Consider the following 16,657-nt stretch of genomic DNA (forward strand, 5'->3'; position numbering starts at 1 on the left):
AAATGAGGTCCAACGTCTAAGGTCTATGGGTACGCCAAGCAATACATTTCAATCCCATTTTGTATTCGCACACGTACTGCACAACAATGATTGCTCAAGATTCCCGTAAACGTCAGTTTGAGTGACAGTTTTGAGCAATCATTTGGCATAAACTCTTAAGTAGCTCCTCAGCTGCCTTGTTCTTAAGCGGGACTGCAGCTGAAAAGAATGCCATCAGCACTATCCCGCTGAGAGCTCCACGTGCGGTCCCAATAAGACACAAGCGCTGACTCGAAGCTAGCTTGAAGTGAGCGATGACTAAATAGTGCACGAAAATTGCAGGATGGGCTCACGTTTAGAAACTGCATCGCTCAAAAGATGGCTTTTGAGCGATAATCGTCTAAATGGGTCTTTAAACCGGACATGAAAAGCTCTTTAGTTGCAGGAGAATAGGGAATGAAAGGAACTACAGTATTTTCCCCCTTACTTTCCATTTTTTTGGAAAGCTCTGGGTGTGGCCTCTTTTCCCAAAATGTCTTTTTCAAATTTTAACTAGCAAGAAATGAAACCCCACAAAACTACAGTATGCGTGAAAGAAACCTTATATTTCAAAACTTTGGCCACAACTAAGGTGCCAGAAGTTGGAGAACAAAAATGTACGCAATGCCAACCGTCGTCTTCATGCCATAATATAGCTATATATATATATATCCGTGAATGAGTAGAAAGTGTGACATATTAGTTTGTGGCCATTTAAAAAGAACTTGTGATCTTTCACACCCATTTTCTTTAGCATTATAAAACACTTGTAAAAGCATTTTTACCTTTTACAAGCATTTTTGGTGAAGCTTTCCCCGTTCTTCTTACATTTGTAATGTGTCTTTCTGCCATTTTCCTATAGAAAAACATATGAGGGGCGTGCCAGATAAAATACCATAGCCAGAGCATTTTATTTCTGTTTTTTGGGTGGGGCAGCAAAGGAGCCCTCATATGCAGTGCATTTTATATTTTACTATAGACTTTAAATGTTCTAATATGGCCTTCTCTGTGGCCAGATGCAACCTAAATACGGTGTATGAAGTCAGACTATGGGTGGGTCCACACTGCATTTTCTGCGTTTGATTTCCGCAATATAACCCACAGCAAAAATCTAAAGGTAGAGCTCAATGTCTGTCCTGGATTTGCATTTACAGCGGTCACAGATCCGAGTCTACATTAGCCTCCATTCAATGAGCAGAGTAAAGAACCCACAAAAAGAAGAGTCACTTTTTTTTTCCACATTGTGGATTTCAAATCCATGCTATAGGAACTAAGGCATGGTTTCCAACTCAAATGAATGGACTGCTGAATCAGCATCAAATCCTGCCATGAGCACAAGCGCTAAAAAAAGTTTATTCGCATGTAACAGCGCTACGCTTGTCCAGGGGCTTCATCTGGTATGGCCAGTCATCCCCATTCAAGTAAATGGAATATCAATAAGAGCCTATAGGCCAAACCAACCTTTTTTTCTAATCTTAGACAACCATCTGAGGTCTTCCTTTAGCTCAACTACTGTGAGCAAATGCACCCAATAAATCGTCCCGAAAGAGCTAGACCAGCATAATTGGATCAGTTTCAGCTTTGCCGAATGGCTTATAGGACCTGTATGAAAAGCTATTTTCCATGCCTCTGATCAACACTTACATTCGCTGTTTAGTGGGTGCAAATGTGCTTTGCTGTCCAACAGTAGGAGAACATCTTTAAAACTTTTCAATGACCATGCAGTCCAAAACAGCAGTGAGAAGGAGCTGAGCAGATATACAGATTATTTTTTTAACCAGTGGGCGGTCCTATCTGTGATTGACAGCTATGTATGTATTCACAAATAGCCAAGTAGGACTGCCCACTGGACTCCTGCTTATTCTTGGCATAGGTGAGTGGTATTTTATCAGTAATTGACAGCTATCCATGTACATACCTCCACAATAGGAAGGCTGTCAATCACTTAGTGACACCGCCCACTGGACTCTTAAGCCCAGAATGAGCAGAAGTTCCATGGATAAAATAAATATTTTTATACTAAATCTTTTCCCACAAAGCTATATATCAATTAACTCAGCTCCTCCGGCTCTATTATATGATGCCGGCAGATTGGACTGTACTTTCAAGGTGACAAATTCCCTTTAACCCTTTCCAATCCAATTTGTTTCCTGGTTTTCCTAGGGGGGCTTACTATTTTTCTGCTGTTATACAATGGCGCTATATGCTGGCTAAAGCCAGTACTGCATGAGGTGACACATTGGATAGGCTCCGACAGCAGAGAGGCTGGCAATATACAGTAAGAGAACCCCGACGGATGTCTTCCAACATCTGAGCTGTACAGCCTTAAATCATAATGTCTTTAGAGGTCAGACAGTGGATTGGAAAGGGTTAAGACGATCAGAATGCAAAAGAAAAACCCAGATACAATGCTGAAAAATGGGTAATGTTCTGGATTTACTAAGCATATAAGAAATATACCTACAGATTAAATGATGTTGTATATAAAGTAGCACATGACTTTCCTCTAGTTTAATTACCAGCCATGATGGCATGAGAATAACGGTGCATTCTATTTATAAGACAGCAAGAGGACCTCCAGAAAATAAAGCAATGCTTCATTCTTCAGTGCCGGCGAGTAAGAGCTAATTCGACATACCAAACATATTACAGCGAGAGATGGCAAAAACTCTTTCATCAACATTGTGCCTAAAAGTTACAATGTCTTTGGCCAGGATCATACCTGTTGCAGGTTAACAACTCCAAGAGGGCTTTGAGTGGCCCATCTAGCAGTTCTATGGTGTTAATTCATTAGAACACAAGCTTGGTGGGAGAAAGGGGTTTTACATATGTAAATGCTAAAAAAAAAAAATAATAATAATAAAAACATGATTCTCTCCCAAGTAAGCGATACAAATTATACATTTATTTTAGGCAAAATGAAGAAATATTTACTTTTTATTTACACAATTTTCTTCATTTTTCCTTTTATGAAACTATTAAGCATGGGGGTGGAGGGGAAGAGAAAAGCACCCAAATCTCGCAGGTACAAAAGCTGGTACAAAGCACACAAATGAAATACTGAATGCTTCTGTGCTGTGTGGGAGTCTAGAATGCTGGCACAGTTCAAACATACATGTTTCTCAACAATGATTTACCTTAACAGAAAAAAAAATGAGATAAAACAATTATACATAGATATTAAAAACAATTTTGTACAAGATCTGACATAACCCATCATCTCTATAGTTGACTGCTTGTGGGTTGAGCCTTTGAATTAGATCGACATAAAGCTGTTCCAAGATGTGCTTGGATTTAGGCAGAGTGATATACAACCCAGGCACTAAATGGAGATGAACCAAAGATACAAGTCTGAAGGATTTAAGTCTGAAATGTTATCATTAAAGGCTATGTACACGTCGGCAATTCTTTAAGGCTTCCACGCAATTCTTCCATTTTGCAAATAGTATGGATGGGGAAAACACCCCTCACCCCCTCAAAAAAAACCAAGAAAAAAAAACACAACCCTTTTTGTCCACAGCTCTCATGCAGAGTTATGCATTTCCGTGGCAACAGACTACAAGCCCTTTGTTGTCTGATCCTGCAGTCATTCTCCATTTCTTGTGCAACCCACTTCTTGCTAACGCACCAAATTTATACAAGCAATCCCTCAAGTTACAATGGCCTAAGAATACATTTTCAACATACAATGGTCTTGCCCAGGACACTGTAGCCTGAAACCAGTTCAACATACCATGGTTTCACTGTCCAGATCTGCAGCATGTACACTTTGCTGGAAAATCCACAGCCAATCAGCATGGGTATTTCACTGGTAAATCACCTGTATTACTGAAGTGCCTGCATTGATTGGCTGTCTAGTAGCGCCTCTCTACAGTAGAGAGCGGTACTAGATGTTCTGTACTGTTCTTTATCTATGCAGAATGAGCTGCTGCTTTGGACACCAGGCGAGGGCGACTCCATGTTATTTCTCTGGTACAATGTGTGTTCTGTACAGGACCCCGAAGAAGCTGCTGTCCCCACCATAGAAAGTGATTTACATCTTCCAGCAACTCTTCCTGGCCTTTATATGTAAGGACTTGCTTCATGTGTTTTAGTTATCTGCTTCATTTTCCTTAATCTATTTTGTATTACTTTTGGTTGACATTTGGGGGAAGTTTAGAACCAATTAGCAGTTTTCCATAGAATTATGGTTTCAACATACGATAGTCACCCCGCAACCAATATTGTACGTTAGAAGGACCACTTTATTAGCAAGACGTTAAAGACAGTTGGAAGGCAGTATGAAATGTAGGATCAGACTACAAAGGGTACGTTTGTTGTCTGTCACCATGGAGACACAGGAGCTGTAGACAATGCTGTCAAAATGTGAATCAAGCTCATTTTCAAAGTTTCCTCATTTTTGATACATTGGGTCATTTGGAAAAAAACACTGCAAGGGTGTATATAGCCTTTAAGAAACATTTAATGATGCAGTAAGTATTGCGTAAGAGTGACACTGCACGAATTTGGAGCCAAAATGATATATAGGCTTCAACTAATGTGTCTTGGAACCAAAACGTGTTTCTTTGGGTCACAGTTTCCTGTACCATTTCAAATGCATTCTCCATCATCTATCAAAGGCTACAAACTCTGGCATTGTGAGATGGCAATATTCGAGCTCCATCAGATAAAACAGGCAGACTGTAGAAAGTGATCTGCACCGGATAATACATTCCAGTTGTGTTTTTTTGTAGGGCAGATAAGTTACTATTTTTTTTTTACATTTTTTTTTAAACAAAATACTAGCACCGACCTTGGATTATGTATATGTTGGTCCAATAACAGGGAGAACCCCTATTAGCTCGGAATGTAAATAAATTAGACTGTAGCCGCTAAAAGTACATTTGGCAGTTACCAAAGAGACAAACAGCATTTCAAAAAATTGCTGGCAATAGCAGTTTATGCTTCTCGTTAGGTCGTTTAGTGCATCAGGGGTTTATTGTAGCTTCCAGTCTTGAAAACGGGACACTTTTAGCAAGAAGCCCCATTGCTGAGCAGATCTCACATCCACAGCAAGCACCAAGAGCAAAAGAAGCAGATAACACATGACACCATAAAGTCACATCTCTTTACTGCTCATACAAGCACCCGAATGGCAACGACGACGCAGACTTTATTCCCCCGGTAGATTTTTTTTCAGTCAGTTTGGCACTTCATAGTGATAGAGGTCCAGGAGCAGCACGGAACTGGCATACACTGGGACAATTCCAGATTTCTTCAGGCTTGACAAAAAGAAAAAACAAAACAGGCCAGAGAAGAGCATCTATGGAGGTTTCTTCCGGTGTCCTTAATGGCGATGCTGCCTAGAAGAAAGATGTGTTTTATTAGGAGTCTAACAAGTTGTAGGACACATACTGTAGCATCAAAATTCTAATAAAATGATACAAGAGTTAATAAGGTATTGCCCAGGTTTTTGCCCCAAGACTGGAAGTACTGGATTGGTGATGGATGATGGCAAACTCATCCCCAATTCAAGTGAGCAGCAATACCAGACAGCCCTTGGGCAAGAATGGCAGTCTCTGAAAAAGGAAGGGGGGGGGGGGGAGCAGTTGCCTTTTCCCATTATGGAAAGCCAATGCCCTTTGAGCCATCCAAACATTATATTCGGCATGCAGTAATCCCACCCAATCTCACCGACCCCTTTTTTGTTTCCACTGCTATGGAGAACTGAGTAGTGAGCAGATGTTGGGTAGAGAAGGTAACTATCAAACGTTGAGCAAGGTGGATACGATATTCAATCTTCCTCAATGTTTGAACCAGATTTAACCTGTATAATGTGATTAAGTCTGTAATTACACTTTGAGGTAATGGGCAAAGCTACAAGTATGGGTGATAAATCAGAAGGCGTTCTATAAAGCGATGCATTACTAGGAGGCAGGTTCGTATAACGAACAAGTGTGATTCATAGGGGAGTTATCGCTATTGCATCATGGCTCATAAAAGACAAGAGTGTTTGGGGTATCCTAGTAATACAAGCTTTATTTCTTTTTTAAAGCCAATGCATTACTTTCAGCAGATGTTCATCATGGTGCGGAACAAGCCCTGATCCTATATCTAAGTTTAATGGGACCATAATAAGTAGAATAAAAGTTTATGACAAACACAATATAAGAAAATGTTGGGAATTGGGTGCATGAACTGCCTCAAAATGATACATTTACTTATGGCCATAGATTCTATATTCCTTAATATAGGCAATTCTTGGAGTTGCTCTTAAAGCAATTTCAAGAACTGCTCTATGGCATTCCCAGTTCACAGTAAGTGGGGTGTGGATGCCAAGCGCTATAACCATGGAGCCCAGAGCTATATCCATGGAGACCAGAACCCACTGTCGTGGACGTTCTCTCACAAAGAGGAAGTTGCATCCCAAATGGTCGCTATACAATGCAATGTCGGCCAGCCACAACTTCCCAAGACATTAACAGCTCATTCATGAGCCAGCTCTATTTTAAAAAGGGGATTGTCTTTATGAGCCAGCCCCTTTAACAGGCCACTCCAACAAAGACACATTTTCCTATCCCTGCCCCATCACCTGATAGGGGATGTCCACATTGTATAGGCAAAGTATACTGCAGTCACTTCCATGCACTGCAGCCTTTTCTCTGATACCTATCAGACACTACCTTAATGCTAAGATTTCTCCCTGCTCACTTTCTCTATGCCCAAACACTCCCATGATGCATCAGCACAGAATCTCATGACCAACTAGAGCCTGTACCATCTCTGCCCGCAAAGGTCACTACTGTTACCTTCCGTATTCTATATGGACTTAAACTACAGACCATAATTCTACAGTCAGAAGGCCGAGCTGTGATGTACTTCATTACGATTGTGTGACAGAAGATGCAGATGACAGAACCACATTATAATCTACAATTTTATTACTGCTCTATACATGTCATATACTTACAACTTTCTGTCTCTATCCCGATACCCAGCTGTGTGTGGTGGTTGTGACACTGTGTGGAAAGCTTTGGTTTGATAATAGACTATCAAAGTTAAAATCTGCTTCTCCATCTTCCATGAGGTCATTTCGAATAATGGACTCCATGTCACAGTCCAAGCGTTCAACGAACATGTCGTCCAAGTCACTAGGCAGCATCTCCTGGTGGATGGAGACTATGCCAACTCTGCCGTAGCCATTACAGCCATTTGCAGGATAAGAACCCATGCCGGACATTTGAAGAGGCTGAGTCATAGGCACTTGTAATGAAGTCTTCACTGTTGATAAGCGGCTAATGCCAGCATTGTGAGTCATGGTACTCCCATTGTGGGGCAAGGCACGACCGTTCATGGAGGTCTGCTGCGTGTGTTGATGTGCATGGGGAATGCTGTTCATTTTGCTGTGGGGTGGTTGGGTGCCGTACGCAGACATTGCAGAATTAGGTGCCATCAGCACATTCTGACTTAGAACTCTACTGTTGCCTTGAGGAACAGCAGACTCCGAAGCCAACAAATCATTATGTGGTGGGGAATCGGTGGTAAGCAGTTCCTTTAGCAGTCCAGCTGGAACGTTATATGGGCCAACAGCCCTATAGACCGATTTACCATCGGGAACACTTTGCATAGACATCTGTGATATGGAGTTCATGCCCGCTTGAGCATATGTGTATTTTCTGAATTCTGGATCAGGGGATGCCATATTGGTGTCTGGTGATGTAAATAAATAACCAGATTGCTGCATCATCGTGGCAGGTGAGGACTGTGTAGAAACAGTCAACGAGGTGTTAGGAGATAACAGATTCAGATTATCTAGAAGATTCTCCATATTCTCAGAGTTTCCAATTTCTGACAGACTTGGCAAAGTAGATGCCAATTTGGTAGAAGGAGGATACACAAGACTGTGTACATCAGCATCTCCGAGGTCATCTTCCTCCGGCATGATTGAGCTAGCGTTGGAACTGGTTCTTGGACGAAATGTGTTCCAAGCTTCAAAGTCATCATTGCTGTGTGAACTAGGGCTTCCTGGCCACTTGGGAAACTGTGACCCCGGACTATCGCCGCTGCCTTCTTGACCAGACTGCAGAGAGGCTTTTTTCTTAGCAGCCCTTCCTCTGCTTTTCGCAAACTTGCTGTTGTTATCCATAGAGGCGGCTCGTCTTCTTGGGGATTTCCCATTTTTTCCACCCTCTGGATTAAGGATCCACCATGAACTTTTACCAGTCCCTTCATTCTGTACCCGCACAAATTTGCTGTGAAGGGACAGATTATGCCGAATTGAATTCTGAAAAACAAAAACATAAATAATCAATACATTGTTATGTATAACACACACAAAACTCGTTGCAAGATTAAAAAATTGGCCACCATGTATTGGTTTATGAGTACACATACAATTTGCCCCTACCCTTTATGCTTTTATGGGGTCAAGGAACTGTAGTGAAAAATCTAGTACTATTAAATGCTCAATGCATACATAACCTCATCTCCCTACAGTAGTAAAATGTGTATAGCCGTTATGCCCCTGCTTGGGTTCGGTTTTTCTCAAGGGGTACACCACACACTATACACAACATGCTCTGAAAATGGTCTGCATTTCGCTATGCAAAACACGTTAAATGCTGTTAATTGCGGATCAGACATGTGCAGACAATAGAAAAAAAAAAATCTACAAAATCAGGAAAAGAAAACCAAACGTACATATTAGGAAAATGTGTTTCATTATCTGATTTAAAATTTGTTAAAAAAAAAAGAAAAATATGTAAGTGATACATTCCCTCTAAGGGGTTGTCCCAAGATCCCCTTGTCCATATGCCCATTTGGCAACAGCTCTTGGGATTGCTCCCCCACTGGTGGATCCAGCCCGTGGACGGATCACACTTCCTTTGTAGCGACCTTCCCTAGAATACTGGGAGTTCCAAAGCTAGATCCATGGCAATCAGCATAAAAATGGGCTAATTAAATATTCACAGGTAAATTACTACTTTCATTTAAATTTACCTTATTTAGGCTTTCCTTTGGCAGAGTATCAACTTAAAGTGGGAATGTCATTAGTGTTAACTTTTTTTTTGTTCTTAAAGGAGATGTCCCGCGCCGAAACGGGTTTTTTTTTTTTTAAACCCCCCCCCCGTTCGGCGCGAGACAACCCCGATGCAGGGGTTAAAAAAACCACCCGCACAGCGCTTACCTGAATCCCGGCGCTCCGGTGACTTCTCTACTCACCGCTGAAGATGGCCTCTTCCTCCGTGGACCGCAGCTCTTCTGTGCGGTCCACTGCCGATTCCAGCCTCCTGATTGGCTGGAATCGGCACGTGACGGGGCGGAGCTACACGGAGCTACACGGAGCCCCATAGAGAACAGCAGAAGACCCGGACTGCGCAAGCGCGGCTAATTTGGCCATCGGAGGCCAAAAATTAGTCGGCACCATGGAGACCAGGACGCTAGCAACGGAGCAGGTAAGTAAAAAACTTTTTATAACTTCTGTATGGCTCATAATTAATGCACAATGTATATTACAAAGTGCATTATTATGGCCATACAGAAGTGTATAACCCCACTTGCTGCCTCGGGACATCTCCTTTAAGGCTGTGTTCACATGTAGTCGAATTGCTGCGAAAAACCTGTGTCTAGAACAGTATCAAAATCTGCACCCCTGATTTGGATTTTGGTGCAGATCTGCTGAGGACGCACACCAGTGGTGCAGATTTTCCCGTAAGATGTACCCTCCTAACGGTTTACTCCCCCGAGCATCCTAACAGGATCTAGCAACCCCCTCTTCTCAGCATTTGTGGGCAAATCCTACTACTGTACATCACTCAAAGCATTCTCCAATTACTCGTCAAGTGTCCTAAAACAGAATTACTACAGCGAGGACATCTGGGGTCACATATATACACTGTAGCCAAAATATATAAATATTTTCAAGGGGGGGCAATTTCCTAACAGGAAAGCGTCTGCTTGGCTCATTGTACAGATTCCTGTTTTTACCCAAAGCCAGCAGGTTATTGAAAATATTGAAGGATTGGATCGGAGTGTGCTTATAGAACCGGTACCAAAATATGCTACACATAAAAGGGCAAATCCACTAAATGCAAAGGGGACGTAGGTGGGGTCTGGGAGCCAAGATCCGGCTAATGGTCAGAATGTATGGGCGCTTTTAAATGAGAGATACTACAACTGGCAACTTTATCTCCAAAAATAAGCATGTTGCATTAGGGAGAGTTCACATGTAGTGCATTTAGGGCAGATTCTGACACCAATCCACACCCTTCCTGAATGTGGATGGGGTGCAACGAGCAGCCGAGTGGGCCACCAGACCCCTCCTCTTCTTAGGGTGAATGCACACGGGCGTAAATTCCGCAGTGAGGCTTCTTGCAGAATTTCCGTCCATGCATGCTGCCATAGGACTGCATCCATGCACGCAATCCTATGCAGACAGCCATGATTTGACCGCATGAAAACCTGTGCAGTAAACAAATCGCTGCTGTGCACCAGCCGGCACATCGCAGAGCAGAAAGAAGACCCGGCCGTCTGCATTTACCCTTAGGCCTCATGTCCACGGGGAAAATCAGATCCGCTGCAGATTCTCAATGGAGAATCTGCAGCGGGTCCCTCCTGCCCCGCGGACATGAGCGCCGAAAATAGCAATTTAAAAGCATTTACCTATCCGTAGCGGGCGGGGACGCTCTGCTCTTCCTCACGGCCGGATCTTCATTTTCGGCCGGCGGATGAATTCCTGACGCCGGCGGCACGTCATCGACGTGCCGCGCGCATGCGCCGGGCACATCCGCCGAGCCGAAGCAAGGGAGATGCGGCCGTGAGGAAGAGAAGAGCTTCCCGGTCCGCTGCGGGTGAGTAAATGCTTTAAATTCCTATTTTAGGTCTCCCGCGGATCCGGACGGCTTCCATAGGCTTCAATAGAAGCCCGCGGGAGCCGCCCCCGCGGGAGACCCGCATGAAAATGGAGCATGGTCCAGATTTTTTCATGCTCCATTTTTTTAAAAATCACTTTTATTGACGATCCGCGGGTATTTATGTACCCGTGGGTGGTCAATGCATCCCTATGGGGTGCGGATCCGCGTGCAGGTAATCCGCTGCGGATCCTAAATCATATTTTCCCCGTGGACATGAGCCCTTAGGCCTCATGTGCATGGGGAAAATCAGGCCCGCTACGGATTCTCCGTAGCGCCGGCCAGAAGAAAAAAAGATCCGGCCGCGATGGAGAGAAGATCAAGCTGGGAAGAAGGTAAGATCCGGAGCGGGTGAGTATATTCTGATTTTAGGTCTCTCGCGGATCCTGATGGCTTCCATAGGCTTCAATAGAAGCCTGCAGGAGCAGTCCCCGCGGGAGACCCGCACCTAAATGGAGCATGTCCGGATTTTTTCATGCTCCATATTTTTTCTAATTCACTTTTATTGACCATCCGCGGGTATTTATCTACCCGCAGGTGGTCAATGCATCCCTATGGGGTGCGGATCTGCGTGCGGGTGATTCGCTGCGTATTTTAATTATTATTTTGCCCGTGGACATGAGGCCTTAGGACCGGTGAAGGTCCTGGCGGTGGAAGATCACTGATCAGACTTCAGAAGCATTTAGACGATCATTCATACGAGTGATCATTCAGTCTAAACATGAGCCAACTGCGCCACGAACACTCGTTAATTTTTTTGCCTGCATAAAATGGACGAACAATTAGAGACTGTTGGCTTGTTCATGAAGGCTAGGCGTCAAAATCACGTGAGATTTGTGCATTGCAAGGCGCACAAATATGAACCCCATTCTTTTGAAGGTGATACACATAAGCGATGATTCCCTGCATGGCAACGCTATACAGCAAACAAATCACAGCATGTTCTATCTCACATCATAGTGCCCATTGTTTTCAATGGGATCAGCGACATTGAAAGCAATGGGAGAAGTCGCGAGCTGCAGTGGAGAACTCCCTTCATCCCCAAAGTGATGCAAAGCGGTTTTGCCATGAAAATGCCCCGCATCCATGGGGATTTCACCTAGTAGAGAGCGTGATATGGGGGCACGAGTCATGGCCCAATATCGCACTCACCCATGTGAAGTTAGCCTTATTGTTGGTTTAATCAGCACGCATTCATTCCCTCTCATTCACTTCTACAGTGAAGGTGAATGACTGAACGATTCTCGTTTAATCGAGCTGACAATGTATCTGCCTGTCTAAACAGAGGAGCGAACAAGCTAGCGGTGACGTCACTCGTTCGTTTAACAAGAAGCAGCTCATTTACAAGAACCCTTATCTATACTGCAGATGGGTGATAAGTCAACTTATGTTACCAGCTTATTACATGCGCTCAAGAGGTGGTTCATACTGCAGTCAGTATACCAGTGGACAAATCATAAAGATCAGTAAACTCAACTTTTTTCATTCATTCATTGAAGCAACAGCGCCACCCTTATCCATAGGCTGTCCAAGATATTGCAACTCATCCTCGAAGTTTGGAGCTTCCAAAAAAGCGCAGTTCTGTAAATGTGATCGTTTTGTGCAATTGCAGTTATATTAGAAGTAGAACAGTGTATAATTCCCATTACATGACCGCCCTTCTAGAGCATTGCTGCAGAGGGAGAAGTACATGGGTGGCTTCAGGGTCATGTGATCCCGGCCCTCTGTAAAAACACGTCTGTTGACAGAAATATGGTTTCGGCCGATTTCCATAGAAAGCACACAGAGAATTTCACTAGCAAATATGGCCAGGCCTGAAGGGACACTGAAAAGTTACATTATTAAAGACTCCATTAAATTACTAGTGTATTTGTCTGAGGGGTCACAATACAGAGAAAGGGCGACTTGGGCGCAGTTGTAATTGGCGCTTCATTGGTCCTGGGCAGAATTATGCTCAGGAATGTGTGAAAGAGCGAGAGAGAAAAAAAATCAGGGCATGAATAGAGCCTTCAGCTCGTGAGCCAAATCCAGCAGGCTTGGCATTAACCCCTTGTGACTGCACCACGCAGATGAAGCAGAGCCCAAGTGATCACTTCATTCTTCACGACTGCATTTTTTGTGCACCGCCACAGATGAGCTTTATGTTCACATGTAGCGGAAGTGCTGCAAGTTTTTTTTTTTCTCCATATTTGTGGGCAGAAAATTTGCTGCATGTTGTGTTAGCAGAAAGGCTGGCTCCACACGGGCAAGAAAATCGCGCAATTTTCGCCTGCTGCGATAGTCAGTAAAAGAGCAGAATATGAAACCAATGATTTACAACAGTGTCATTCCCATCTGCAATGTTTTCAATGTGATGTTGAGGATAAAATATCATGGCTTGCTCTGTCTTTCTGTGATGGGCTATATTTTTTTAGTTTCTATGTATTCCTACAAATGTGCATTGCGATGCGATTTTAACACTTTTGCGATTAAAATAAAAACACACACAACTTTATCGCATGCGGCAGCGATGCGAGCTTATTCTCCAAAAAAGCAACGCCCGTGTGGAGTCAGTTGAAACTGGACGACATTTTAGCAAGTCTCATTCACGCACTGTAAAAATATCTGCGCGTGAAAGGACATGCAATGCGGATTTTCTCTCTGCAGCAAGTCCATTCTGCAGAGTTTCAGCCCAAATTTTAGCCTTTGCAACATAAAGGGCAAATCTGTACAAAAACCTGCAGTTTCACCGTGGAGAGTGCAGCACAACCGCTAACATTTGTCATGTGCATGTACCAACACTGGTTGTACCAGAATTACAAGTCCCCCCCCCCCCCCCCCCCATATCTACTTTCTGGTCTGTAGGGGTCCCACCGTAAAGTCCTCCATGATCCTGAGAACAGGGGTCCCATGTCCGCCTCCTCACGTCACCGCAGTGAATGGCTGAAAATACCCAAGCGGAGTGATGGCTGCAAATGTTCGATTGGCGCTCCATGCATTTCAATGGGACTGATGGAAACACCCAAGGGTTTGCCATGATGCCATCTCCACAGTTGCATTGAAAATGAATATAGCGGCGGGGCGGTTGTGCAACCTTCGCTTTATTCAGTTTGCCCCAAACTGTGGGGCGATACAGTAAGCCTGCATTGAGGAGGACGGAAGACACAAGACTCCATCAGGGATCCATTCTCGGAATCTGTGCGAGTCTCGGTGGTGAGACCCTCTCCAATCACGGGATAGTTTGTAATTCTAGTTCACCCCCTTCAGAGATAACGCACCAAGTTTAGCTGCGGTTCTGTAGAACACTAAGTAAATCATTGTGACGTGAAGAAGCTGTGCTGGATAAAGGCCAACTCACATGTGAACACTACTCCGGCATAGTGCGTTACCAATGAAGGGAGACCCCCTAGTTTACTCTGGTGTATCAGCTGTGAAACTCTACAGAAGCATTACGTGTGCAAAACACAAAAAAGTTGGCCAGAAGGAACCAAATGTGGAAACTGCGATTGGCCCCCAGTTTGTATGACGGCAAGTGCTCTACATGGACCCTTTACTACGCTACAATCCTGACAACTGAATGTCTGATGAACTTGTCAAAAGGCAAGATGGAACAATACGTCTAGAGCGCCACCTATTAGAAGGCATTATTTCTGCAAGTCAATGTCTGACCTTTTAAGCCTTGTAACAATGACTCAGAATACACTCCTTGTAAAAAAAATAAATAAATAAATCCCTCCCCCTAGAAGGAGTTGTCAAAAGCGAATGAAACTGTATGCGACTCTAATGTAGATAGAAGGGATTACAATATCAGAGCAAAAAGAATTTACTGCAGAAAACTGAGCACTTAAAGGGAGGCTCTAGTACCCTGTTGTACCGCCCCTAGCTTGGATACAAGATGTGGTATGGGGGGCATGGAGGCTCTAGTACCCTGTTGTACCACCTCTAGCTTGGATATATGATGAGATACAGGTGGGCATGGAGGCTCTAGTACCCTGTTGTACTGCCTCTAGCTTGGATACATGATGAGATACAGGTGGGCATGGAGGCTCTAGTACCCTGTTGTACTGCCTCTAGCTTGGATACAAGATGTAATACAGGTGGGCATGGAGGCTCTAGTACCTGTTGTACTGCCTCTAGCTTGGATACAAGATGTAATACAGGTAGGCGTGGAGGCTATAGTACCCCATTGTACTGCCTCCAGCTTGGATACAAGATGTAATACAGGTAGGCATTGAGGCTCTAGTACCCTGTTGTACTGCCTCTAGCTTGGATACAAGATGTGATACAGGCAGGGATGGAGGCCCTAGTACCCTGTTGTACTGCCTCTAGCTTGGATACAAGATGTAATACAGGTAGGCATGGAGGCTCTAGTATCCTGTTGTACTGCCTCTAGCTTGGATACAAGATGTAATACAGGTAGGCATGGAGGCTCTAGTACCCCGTTGTACTGCCTCTAGCTTGGATACAAGATGTGATACAGGCGGGCATGGAGGCTCTATTACCCCATTGTACTGCCTCTAGCTTGGATACAAGATGTAATACAGGTAGGCATGGAGGCTCTAGTATCCTGTTGTACCGCCTCTAGCTTACATACAAGATATAATACAGGTAGGCATGGAGGATCTAGTACCCTGTTGTACCGCCTCTAGCTTGGATACAAGATGTGATACGGGCGGGCACGGAGGCTCTAGTACCCGGAGGTCAGGAAAAGGGTCACGCAATCTATGGAAAAGATCAGGCTCAGTATGCAATCACCTCACAAATTCCAAGGTGCGCACATGTAGCAACGTACATTTACGTCCACACATACATGAATGACCTCAGCAGAGCTCAAAGTGCAGCTCCTGCTTCCATGGGCCCGAGTCACTTTTATCACACTTCAGCCACCCACTGACTTTCTGCATGGACATCCTCTACCCTAGTGACCATGAAATCAGAGGTAAACATGAGGATTTAGGAGGAACAGAGAAGCATTAAGAGCAGATTGGATACAAACGTGTTAGAGCCTTGAGGATCAGCGTCATACACTTGTTACAGTGGAACTCACAAGCTCAAAGATCAACACCTCCTAAGATAAGACTTTAGGATCCTTCCCACTGGTTAATAGTGAGAAACATGCCATCAGCCTCAACTGCGGACTATTGTGCCAACACAGCAGTGAGGGTCACGAAGGGAAACCCTCCATCACAGGAAGCTGTAAACCTCCTAAGGCAGCAAATAGTCTTAAGACAAGCAGGACCATCTAGGCCATGAGCTAAAGATACAACACCGGTTACGATTGCGTCCCCCTTTCCCCAGGCTACTACTATAGGCCTTCAGTCCTTGATATTCAGCACCAGACCTTCAGAGTTCTCCACCTCTAGCTTGTCATAAATTTAGTTAAGAACTTCAACTTGTCCCCAAACTAATTCTGTACATTATCACAATGTGCTAGCAAAACCCTCCACAGGCTGCTCACAACCACACGATAGATATCTCCCAACAGTATCATTCTTTTCCCAACAGCAATTATCTTAAAGGGGTTCTGCAGAGGAAAAAAAAAAAATCTATACTTACCTATTCTTTCCCCAGCCGTCGTCTTACCCCATTTTCTCCTGGCTCCTCCAGTCTCCCAGGTCACCTCACCGCAAACCGACCGGATCTTCTTCCTGTGACGTAGCATCCATTCTCGGCATTCTGCTTCCTGCAGGTCAATGTACTGAGTCACTAGTGACGTAATGTTCACTGCCTAGCAGGGAGTGCCAAATCCTATACTGGGCTATTGTGGCAAC

At 44.0% G+C, this 16,657-nt stretch overlaps 1 protein-coding gene across 1 annotated transcript in view; it reads right to left on the reverse strand.

Moving 5' to 3' along the window:
• Positions 1-912: 912 nt before the first annotated feature.
• FOXO1 (forkhead box O1) overlaps positions 913-16,657 on the reverse strand; it is a 56,902-nt gene continuing 41,157 nt past the window's right edge. Inside the window, exons 2-3 of the mRNA XM_066582311.1 lie at positions 6,968-8,281; positions 913-5,360 (exon numbers count right to left, since the gene is read on the reverse strand). Of these exons, the coding sequence (XP_066438408.1) occupies positions 6,980-8,281 (1,302 nt within the window). The 3' untranslated portion in view covers positions 913-5,360; positions 6,968-6,979. The remainder of the gene's footprint in view (positions 5,361-6,967; positions 8,282-16,657) is intronic.

Source organism: Eleutherodactylus coqui, chromosome 1, assembly GCF_035609145.1.
Source record: "Eleutherodactylus coqui strain aEleCoq1 chromosome 1, aEleCoq1.hap1, whole genome shotgun sequence".
In the NCBI taxonomy this organism is placed as follows: domain Eukaryota; kingdom Metazoa; phylum Chordata; class Amphibia; order Anura; family Eleutherodactylidae; genus Eleutherodactylus; species Eleutherodactylus coqui.